This window comes from Neohortaea acidophila (assembly GCF_010093505.1).
Source record: "Neohortaea acidophila strain CBS 113389 unplaced genomic scaffold BDY17scaffold_13, whole genome shotgun sequence".
Classification (NCBI taxonomy): domain Eukaryota; kingdom Fungi; phylum Ascomycota; class Dothideomycetes; order Mycosphaerellales; family Teratosphaeriaceae; genus Neohortaea; species Neohortaea acidophila.
Window position 1 is genome coordinate 414,873 of NW_022985522.1, and position 10,123 is coordinate 424,995.

Here is a 10,123-nt window from a genome sequence, read left to right on the forward strand (position 1 = left end):
GTTCCGTCTCCAACCCCGCACCTGCCATGCATTACTCCTCTGCCGTCGAGGAGGTAGTGGGATGAAATGCCATCGAATGCTCGCTCTCTGTCCATGATGTCGGAGTCGATGTCCGCCGTAACTCATGCTCTGCCAGCCCTCTTCAGCATCAAATGTGTGCTACACATGCGTGCTGGCAAAGCTGCTCACATTAGCATTGTCATCACTAAGCATAGCTGTTGGTTTTGCGGGTGCAGAGGTGGGTGCGGAGGTGAGTGCGAGGTGCTGGTCCGGGTTCGTGTTGGCGGAGGCGGTGCTGGTAGCTTGATGGTGATCAACATTACCGACAGGGATCGCCTTGCCCGCCTTGCCCGCCTTTTCCTCTTCCTGCTGTGCGTACTCCCAGCACATGAACTGCCAGTTCAACTCCTTCCGCCAGCAGAGGCCGTAGCCCAGCCCGACAGGCCCGGTATCGTTGCTAACCATCTCGGCTGTCAGGCCTCCCGTTTGTGTCATCCGTTCGCTGAAGATGACTTTGCCAACCCGACTGTGCACGAGTGCCATCGAGCACATGATGCAGGGCTCGTGCGTGAGGAAGACTTCGAGGCGAAGGCAGAGGTATCCGTCCGGTTTGATGTTGTCTTGGGCGAAGTACTCCTCCTCCAACGGGGTGACGGGGAGGTCGAGGAAGAAGCCGTCTCGAGCCTTTTCATCGTGGTCGAGGCCACAATTCTCAAATGTCCGCTCCGCCTTGGCTGCTTTGCTGGAGACGGGGTGGGAGGCAACACGCAGACGTTTCCGCCCAATCATGCCGATGGCTCGCATCACAGCGTGACCCATCACGTTGCCACTGCAAGCATCTTGTGCGTCCGTCATGCCTGCAGTGCTCGGTAGAGCTTTGTGACGTGCATCGCCAGCGACGGCCAGGATTTCCGCCTTGTTGTCAACACGCTCGATGATGGTGCAGCCGGGGCCGACACCATATCCCATGGCCTGTGTCTCGTGCGCCGCACGCTCTGCCAGTATCATCGCTTCTTCGACGCCGACGCTCTCGTACCCAGGATGGGACAGGTCCTCTTCAGCTTTGGCGATGGTTGCAGGGTGCGCACCAAAGGGATTTGTCTTGCGGTAGAAGGTCGGCCAGTAGTTGTCCGTCCACATATCGGCTTGTGCAGGACTGGTGGGAGCCTGGCGAGGAACAGTGACCTCTTTAATCTCCAACGGGTACGCCCAGGAGTCCGCCGATGAGCAGAAGGGAGCGTATTCGAGCAAGAGGTTGTGGAGTTCTGAGAGGGAGATGAGGTTCGTCCCACAGATCAGCAGGTACAAGGTCTGTGGTTTGTGGTTGATGCGGGGCTTTGCGGGGACCGAGTACTCCCAGACGGCGGTGGAGGGGGCTTGCATGACGGAGAGCGGCGTGGATTCCCAGGCCCGGGGAATGGCGTACATCTCTTTGATGAGATCTCGTTTGCCGAGGACATGCTTGGGCAGGGACTTCGGTTTGGCGAAGCGACGGAGGTGCTGAAGATCGACGGCATCCTGGCCTTCAATTCTATCTTTGACGACTCTGCAAGATGATGTGAGCAAGTGTGAGACAGAGGAAAGGAGGAGGGCTGAACGCACTTCAAGATCCCTTCTGCGTGCTTACTAGGCATCTCCACAGCCCAGACCTGAATAGTCTCGTTTCCCAGCCGACACTCCTCCTTCGTCTTGAGGTGGATCATCTGGCGGACAGGAAGCTCGGCAGGTTCCGTAGGACTGGGAGCCTTGCTGTCTGCTCGGGCGGCCATGTCTGTCCGGCGGGCACGAAGTCGTGCAAGGGGGAGGACGTAGGAGAGGAAGCAGGAGAAGGCATCGTGAAGAAGACGACACGCATGACGTAAGGTTGTGCAGTGCATGCGCAGGCAGGCGCGGAGGAAGGCGCGCAGTCGAGCAAGCGCCGACATCATCGTGATTGTTGTGGAAGGTGCGAGTTGGGCAAGTTTGATTTGCAGCGCGCAGGGCAACCGCGGCCGATTATTGATGATGTCTTTTCCGTCAGTCGAGTCGAATCGGACATGATGCGTCGATGAGTTGCAGTGCGGCGACGATGCCGAAGTTGTGAATGTCGAGAAAGATGAGGTTGATTGAAATCCCCAGAAATTTATTGTCGGCCCAGTTGATCCGCACATGCAAACTTGCCCTTTTGGGCAGGTTGCAGCAGCTCGGACCCGCAGGCAGCTGCCCCACCTTGCCCACTTCACCTCTCCATCTCGTGAATGTCGGCCACACTCTCACCTGTTACTTGTGACAATCAACTGCAAATCAGTGACATCCAACTGCAATCAGGTGCGCATCGTATTAAAGTCTTCGCGTGCAACGAATCATCAGCCAAAATGAATGCCGCATCCCAAGTCTTCCACATCCCAGAGCTGCTGGAGCTCATCCTGCTCTCTCTCCCCGACGATACAATCCACACAGAGACGAGAAGCATGCGAACCATTCACACCGCGCAAACAACATCCCGCACCTGGCACGAGCTCCTCTTCCATTCCACTCCTCTGCGTCACAAACTTTACCTCCCAACACCATTAGCGATCCCCGAATCCCACGCTTGGCTCGAACAAAGCGCCTTCCCACCCGCACAGCCGTGCCCCTGGATTCCGCAGTTGTTACTGAACCAACGGAGCTGGGGCTCAGCGTGGCCGTTTGAATCTACCTATTCACGATCTCTCTACGAAGGGCCCAAGCCGTCCAAACCGAAGCATTGGACGTTCTCCCTGGAGCTTTCGAAAGCGCAATTCGGTCGCCTTCCCAAGTCGGGTGAATGGAGATCTCACCTAGCCACTAATCCTCCCTTTACCGATTTCTGGTACACTCGCTCCTTCTACGAACTCGGCAGCGGACGGGCCCCGTTCGTGACGCATCTCGACTACAACGCCAAAGTGCCGAAGAGCGAGCAGAAGTACGTCGTTCATCGGCCCGGCGGTGTGACGCTTGGCGATCTAGTGGATGCTTATACGCATCTGTTTGAAACGCATCCGGCGGCGAAATTCATCCTGATTGAGAGTTTGCGGATCCTGCCAATCGACGAGGTCAAGCTCGAGGAAGACCGGCCGACCACAAAAATGTACATGCCTGGCTCATCTGCTGAAAGATCGCTAGATTGGTAGGACTGATTGTTTGCATTGCAGGTCGAACTTTTTTCAATGGCGAAGCTACATAACCGGCTGACCGTTGCATAACGACTTATGAACTGCAAGAACACTGCATAGCCCTTTGGTACTTTGGCACATCGCCGCAGAAGCGCTCTGCTTCCTCTTTGTCGCCATCCCATTCTTCGTTGAATGGATTCAGCGCCATCTCCATAAGGTGCCCCAAGATCTGCCGATCACCCTTCTTCTCCACTCGCTCAATTGCCTCGTCGAGAATCCAGCTGCGCGGGATGAACTTGGGGTTGACCGCCTTCATCGCCTTGGAGCGCTCTTCATTCGCAGACTCGCCCCAGTCCTCCTTGACGCGATCGGCCCATTTCACGAGCCACTTGGCAATGCGCTCTCTGGCATCGTCTTCCGACCCTACGAGGCCAGACAGTCCTTCTTGATGGAAGAAGCGACCTGCGACTTCCTTCCTCTTCTCGTCCGTGTCAATATCTTCCAGCGAGACCGATGACAAGCGTCGGAAGGTATGGTTGAAGTCCAACTCCAGGCCCTCGAGGAATCCGAGATATTCAGAAATAAGATCGTCCAGATCGCTCTCTTTGACAGCCTTCAAGCCTAGTCTTGCGACCATCAGACGCTTGTACTCCGCCAAAAAGACCTTCTGATACTCTTCGCCCACAGCTTGAATGATATGTTGACCTCGCTTGACGACGTCCTGGATCCACTCTTCTGCGACACCCTCATTCTTGAATTGGTCGGTGTCCACCTTGTCACCAGCACCAATCAACTCGCCGAAAGACTCGCCCAGACGAGTGAGATTCCACCAGATGATTTGGGGCTGGTTCTTGTAGGCGTATCGCAGCATGTGGTCGTCGTGGTTCGGGCTGTAACTGGGATCGAAGTTGTCAAGGAACGCAAATGGGCCGTAATCGATTGACAGCCCGAAAATGGACGTGTTGTCGGTGTTCAGCACGCCGTTCGTAAATGCATATGCCTGCCAAGCAGCCACGCTCTTTGCGTTTCTGCGTACGATTTCCCGGTAGAGGCGAGAGTAGCGGTTCTCCTGCTCCTCGGGCTTGTCTGAGGTGCCTTGCAATTCGTCTTTCGCAACACCACGGCTGGGGTGCACGACATCCTTCTCCTCATCCGATGCCAGTTTTCCGGGTAATGTTTCCCATGGAATGACATCCTCCCCGAGATAGTCGGCCAGTTTGCGAATCAACTCTCGATCCCCTCTCGACCGCGCAAGATCGAAAGTTCCGATGCGCAGCCAGCTCTCCGCGAACCGACAGACGATAGCCCCCGGCTCAGTCATCTCGCGCCGCACTCTCGCCTCAGGCGCAAGGACCAGACTCAGCGCGCGGGTGGTCGGAATGCCAAGGGCGTGCAGTGACTCGGAGACCACGAACTCTCGCAGACTGCTCCTCAGCACCGCTTTGCCGTCGGCGAAGCGAGAGTACGGTGTCTTGCCCGCGCCCTTCAGCTGTAACTCATATCTCTTCCCCGTCGCCGGGTTCGTCGTCTCAAACAGACTGATCGCCCGTCCGTCGCCTAGCTGGCCAGCCCATTGTCCGAACTGGAATCCACCATAGCACTGTGCCCAAGGGTAAATGCTTTTCTCCTCAGGCTCCTTCCCTTCCTCAAGAGTGATGATCCTATTTCCAGCGACCGTCTCTTTGAACTCGTCCGTGTCCACAGTCGCAGGATCGATAGCGAGATCCTTCAGCGCCGCCTTGGAAACTGCGAGCAGTTCCGGGTTCTCGATGTGATCCGGCCGAACGAAAGTATACGCCGCATTCTTCACCAATCGAGGGCCGAGCTGCTTGCGCTCGGCTTTGTGTGATTCGGCGGGGGTGGGGTATTGCTCGTCAGGCGGGAGTTTGGAGGTGAAGGTGTTGGACTTTGGGAGGTCTTTGAGACTGAATGTCTTCTGATCGGCGCCCGGTTGGCCGTGGACGAGCCCGGCCATGCTTGCGAGTCTGCGAGTTGTGTGGCGATGGATACTTGTTTGTGATGCGCGCTGGATCGCAGTTCGAAGCATAAAATTGCTGGAAATGGTGGTATAGATTTCAAGGATGGAGGAATGAAGGGAAGAGGACATGCGATCAGTACAACAATACCTCAACGTCCGTCGGCGTGGCATTCGCCTTCGAGCCTCACTCTGACATCATCTGCGGCAAAGCAACGACCTCGACGATTGCGGGCGAAGGGTTCGCGGGATCGGCCAAGAGTAGCGCGAAGCTTAAATCGACTTTTGATCGTCTCAACTGCACGCGGTTTCACACTCACACCAACATTCAGCTAACGACGAAACGTCCAGGCCAGCCAACCAAACGCGGCGCAACACAACTTGGCTTCCAATTTTTACCACCCGGATCATGCACTCCTGGTTTCATTATCATCACTTCAGTGACCCCTGCCCGCCAGGATGAATCGCGGAGATCTGCCCGGTTACTACTGGGATGAAGACAAGAAACGATACTTCAAGATTCAAGCCAATCACCTTGTTCCGGAGGCAGCAAAGTATGCCAAGGGCAACGTTAATCAGGAACGCCGGATCTCGAAGAAACGCAAGACGGAAACGCAGCAAAAAGCAAAGCGGCAGTCGGCTCTTATGCGCAAGGCTCCCGTCTTGAACTCCTCAGTGCTCGGCGGGACTGGTCTGGGTCGTGAGCTGGGCGTCGATCAAAGGTACCGGCAGTATGGGATGCAAAAAGATGCTGCGCTGGTGTCACAGTGGAAGGCAGAGCGTCTTGATGTGCAGTTACCACTAAAGTACCGCGCAGATGCGAGAGTGCGCCAAGTCCACCACGTCCCGTGGTCTGGCAAGGTGATTGTCGCAGCAACACAATCTACCAGTGGCCACAGTGTGCTCTTAGATTATCACTACGATTGGGACGAAGCATCCGAAAGCGTTTTCCTTGGATTCAACACCATATCACCCATCACGGCTTTCAACAGCAGCATCGCTTGCGTTTCCTACCGCAGGGGCAACGCGGAAGGTCATGAGTTAGACTCACTGATGATCGCGTGCGCGGAGCAGTACCAGGTCGGTAACGTCTCCTTCCGAGCGCTGCGCTACGGTGATGAAGGGCACCTCACTTGTGGCTGGGATGTCACCCTTGGCTCCACCGGCAGTAGCATTGGTGACTCCGCGTTCCATCTCGCCACGACTCGGGCCGCCATAATCGGATCATTTGGAATCGCTGTCATCGATTGCGAGGGCAGGTTGAGGCAGCGTATCCCAGCGCCGGAGGAGTCGGAGGAGTGGCCGCAATGTGCGCCTTGCGTCGAGTGGCTCAATCAAAACACGGTGCTGTATGGAGTCAAAGAGGACAAATACAGTGTCATGCTGTGGGACACTCGAACACCGGATGGCAAAGCAGCGCGCTTCCAGCTCCACAAGCGACTTACCGGCCTCCTCAATCCACAAACGGACGACACCACTGATTTCGGGCCCTTCCATTTCTTCAACTCCGACTTTTATCGATACCCGATCCATCGCAATCCATACGAGATCTTGGCTTCGACAAACCATGACATCAATCTGTTCGATACCCGCATGCCGTCGATAAATGGCCGGGATCCACCCGTGCTGACAATGCCCCACGTTCACGGCGGTCCCAGGCTTCACTATGCGGCGAAAGGCTCCCTCATCGCCGCCGTCGACCGGGACAATATTGTGCAAGTGTACTCCACACGGACCGGAGCGAAGGTTTCGGCTCTGGATGCGCCTGTCTGGCGGCCGCGGAAGCTGGAGAGTCCTGCTTTGCATCACTTATCGTGGTATGATGATAACGACCGCGGGTCGACTTTGCTGGCGGTGCAGGGAAATGGGATTGTGAGGTGGACTTGGGGCAGCCCGGATGATGAATGATTGATGCTTGGCTTTCAACCATGCATTTTGCAGGCCCTCGTGCAGCCCGGAATACCCGATGCGCACAACGATCCACTCTACATAGCGTGTGGCAGCTCGGTACATACAAGCGGCCGATTAATCATCGGCGGGAATGACAGCTTCGGAAACCTCTCTGGAGATCTCCATGATGCTCGCAATCTCGTGGGACGGTGTTCGCCCCCAGCCGCATTCCGTCGCCACGCCAAAGTCGAAGTCGCCCAGGGCCGTTTTTGCCGCTTCGATTCGCTTCTTCGTGCCCTCCAAGTCATTGGGATGGACCAAGCCTAGATACAGCTCCGTGCCATGCTCTGCGAACTTGGGGAGGAGCGGTAGTATGGAGGTAAAGTACGAGTCTAACTTGTCCATCGCACTCAGAGGGACCGGCACGTGGAAGAAGTCAATGCGACGCGGCGTCTTCTCGAAGAGTCGAAGCCCACGTTCCGCGATCACCGCTAGCGATTCGGGTTCGACGAAATGCTTGTGGTCCAAGTCGCCTACAGTATGTCCATTAACGGCGTAACGAAAACGAGGAGCTTGGATCGCCTACCATAACAGTTGTGGATGCCGACTTCGACATCTGGATCAATGAGGGAAATCATCCGCACAGTGTGATCGATCATGTACTGCCTCCGCTGCTCCAACTCGCCGGGCTGTTCATGGAACCACGGCGGCGTGTGTTCATAGCCAATCCATATCGCCGTATCCACGGCAAGATCGATTTGAATGGCCAAATCTTCGTGCGGAATGGCATCCTGAAGGGCGCGCATGTCGCGAAGGAGCGCCTCCTCGTAGATGGCCGAGCCCTCGCCGCGGAATTCGGGTACCATCCAGTGTCCGATGTTGAAGTAGGAGGGCAAGCAGACCTGGAAGCGCACACCCTTCTGTAGCGCGCCTTGTCGGCGGAGCGCGACGAACTTCTGGTAGCTTTCAATGGCCGCGTCGTCGTAGCCAGTCTTGGGAGCAGCGCCCTGAAGACGCTTAATGCTGGCCGACATCTGCGCGGGGCTCAAAGGAGGCGGGGCGTCAAGTTTGTACTCGCGCTCCAGCGGAAGGAGCATTTCCGGCGCGGCCTGGAAGAACTGCCTCTGCCAATGGGTGAAGTAGTAGCGAACCCCAGTCTCGCCGTCCGGGATGCGCTTGAGGCGGCCTGGCATGGCGGCGGTGCACTCGCGGAACACGGCCTCGGTGTCGGGCAGGCATACTGAGCCGACTAGATGGCAGCCTTTGACTCGTCCCATGACAACTCTCGAGTGGTATGCAAATGTTGCTGGGTGTGAGCTTTGATGAAGATGCGAGCGCATTCCGGGAATGTCTTGCCGCCATATTGGCTCTTATACCCACAGGTCATGTACTCAGCCCTACGTCATGTGATCTGCTTACGTAGCATAGCCTGGGTGCAGCTGCATCCACCACGAAAGGAAGACGGATGTAGCTGATTCCACAACAACTTGACATGCTTGGCGGATCTCATTCTGACTTACCCACATCTGCGCAACGTCAGCTCGACTCCACATCTTCAATCGTGTCAGCCTGATTGTATCAATTGCATGTTGAGTAGACCGAATTAGTAATCGGGTCAGCTCCAACTCCGCGGCTGGGTGTGTATGTAAGGTACGAACGGAGGTTTCTTCTGTATTTCTATCCCTCGCTTGTCATATCTTATCAGACAAAAAGTCCTCCTTCTTGCTCGCTTTCGTCAATGGCTCCAGCAAACGTGCTCATTACGGGCGGCTCTGGATACATAGGCGGCACTCTCCTGTGGCACCTCACTCAGCACAAGGAACCCTCCATCCCCACCTCATCAACCCTCTACTCTCTCGTGCGCAGCGAGGATCAAGCCAACCAGACGAAAACAGTCTACGGCATCGAACCGCTGGCTCTCGATCTCTCTTCTGAAGAAGACATCTCTCTAGCTTTGGAGAAGCACAGCATCCACATCGTCGTTTTCCTCATCGATTCCCGGTCGAGCAATGTGGCACTCCGCTTCATCAAGGCGCTTGAGAAGCTGCAGCGAAGAACTGGCGTGCAGACGCATTTCGTCTACGCTTCGGGCGCCAAGGGGTTTAGTAGCCATGTCGACTTCCCACTGGAGCCGCCGGTGAGCGACGAGGACGAGAGGATGTATGCCATTCAGAAGGGCCAGGAGAGCTGCACGAAGAAAGGGAGAGTGGTGAGTAGTGTGGCTTGTGCCTCGCGGTGTCGATGCTGACGTCGTCTGTCCAGATTCCGACAGCCAACAACGCCATTATCGAAGCCGCCGAAGCACACGGCGTGCGGGCATACGTCGTCGTACCATGCATCGTCTACGGAGAAGGTGAGGGATTCGGCAAGAAGGTCTCGATCCAGACTGTTGCCGTGGTGAAAGCTGCGCGTGCGAAAAGGAAGATGTACAGCGTGACGCCTGGGCGAGCGGTGAGTTGCCGCGTGTCGTGCGATTGACTTGCGATCAGTCGGCTGACAGTACCGTCCAGATCTGGCCCGTTTGTCATATCCGCGATCAGGCCTCGATGCTAGCCTGCCTGTTGAAGAACATTCTCACCGGCGCCAAGGTAGGCCACAATAGAAACGGCTACTTTCTAGCCTCCCCTGGCTCGGTGGCGTGGGACGACATTTACGCTGCAATGGGCGCAGCTCTGTTGCGACATGGAATAGTCGATGACGATAAAGTGATCGAGGCAGACCAGGAGGCATTGCAGCTCATGGCGAAAGCTTTGGAATGCACGCCAGATACGGTCAGCTTGGAAATGGGTGGAACGTAAGTGGCGAATAGAGGCTGTCGGGATCGCTCGAAACTGACAATCTTGTGTAGGTGCACTTGGATACCGAAGCATGCAAAGAGTATTGGTTGGGTGCCGACATACAAACCCAAACATATTCTCGAGGCCGCAAATGCTGAGGTCGACCTGATTTTGCAATAGACCGCTTCTACAGAAGGCGTTGGATTGATGTGTGCTCGCATTCCCTTCCATTGTAAAGTGAGCTGAAACATAACAACGTGAGGAAGACTGAAGAGATAGATAGATAGATAGATAGATAGATAGATAGATAGATAGATAGATAGATAGATAGATAGATAGATAGATAGATAGATAGATAGATAGATAGA

The 10,123-nt window shown here is 55.7% G+C and overlaps 7 protein-coding genes across 7 annotated transcripts in view; 3 read left to right on the plus strand and 4 right to left on the minus strand.

The window, feature by feature from the left end:
• Positions 1-159: 159 nt before the first annotated feature.
• On the minus strand, positions 160-1,769 carry BDY17DRAFT_328258 (uncharacterized protein; the record flags this gene model as incomplete). The annotated part of the gene is made up of 2 exons (XM_033737817.1): positions 160-1,546; positions 1,603-1,769. The coding sequence occupies 2 exons, from the start codon at positions 1,767-1,769 to the stop codon at positions 160-162; spliced, it is 1,554 nt and encodes a 517-aa protein (XP_033585307.1).
• A 585-nt stretch (positions 1,770-2,354) lies between these two features.
• Positions 2,355-3,131, plus strand: BDY17DRAFT_328259 (uncharacterized protein; the record flags this gene model as incomplete). Its single annotated transcript, XM_033737818.1, has 1 exon — positions 2,355-3,131. One exon carries the CDS (start codon positions 2,355-2,357, stop codon positions 3,129-3,131), a length of 777 nt encoding a protein of 258 aa, XP_033585308.1.
• A 76-nt stretch (positions 3,132-3,207) lies between these two features.
• Positions 3,208-5,088, minus strand: BDY17DRAFT_328260 (uncharacterized protein; the record flags this gene model as incomplete). Its single annotated transcript, XM_033737819.1, has 1 exon — positions 3,208-5,088. The coding sequence occupies one exon, from the start codon at positions 5,086-5,088 to the stop codon at positions 3,208-3,210; it is 1,881 nt and encodes a 626-aa protein (XP_033585309.1).
• Positions 5,089-5,547: 459 nt separating this feature from the next.
• Positions 5,548-6,996, plus strand: BDY17DRAFT_328261 (uncharacterized protein; the record flags this gene model as incomplete). The annotated part of the gene is made up of 1 exon (XM_033737820.1): positions 5,548-6,996. One exon carries the CDS (start codon positions 5,548-5,550, stop codon positions 6,994-6,996), a length of 1,449 nt encoding a protein of 482 aa, XP_033585310.1.
• A 117-nt stretch (positions 6,997-7,113) lies between these two features.
• On the minus strand, positions 7,114-8,075 carry BDY17DRAFT_258742 (uncharacterized protein; the record flags this gene model as incomplete). Its single annotated transcript, XM_033731802.1, has 2 exons — positions 7,114-7,511; positions 7,565-8,075. The coding sequence occupies 2 exons, from the start codon at positions 8,073-8,075 to the stop codon at positions 7,114-7,116; spliced, it is 909 nt and encodes a 302-aa protein (XP_033585311.1).
• Positions 8,076-8,716: 641 nt separating this feature from the next.
• BDY17DRAFT_319379 (uncharacterized protein) lies at positions 8,717-9,935 on the plus strand (the record flags this gene model as incomplete). The annotated part of the gene is made up of 4 exons (XM_033736272.1): positions 8,717-9,187; positions 9,241-9,429; positions 9,489-9,772; positions 9,827-9,935. The coding sequence occupies 4 exons, from the start codon at positions 8,717-8,719 to the stop codon at positions 9,933-9,935; spliced, it is 1,053 nt and encodes a 350-aa protein (XP_033585312.1).
• A 135-nt stretch (positions 9,936-10,070) lies between these two features.
• BDY17DRAFT_305763 (amino acid/polyamine transporter I) overlaps positions 10,071-10,123 on the minus strand; it is a 2,269-nt gene continuing 2,216 nt past the window's right edge. Inside the window, exon 5 of the mRNA XM_033734907.1 lies at positions 10,071-10,123. The gene's annotated coding sequence lies outside the window, so the exon portion shown is untranslated.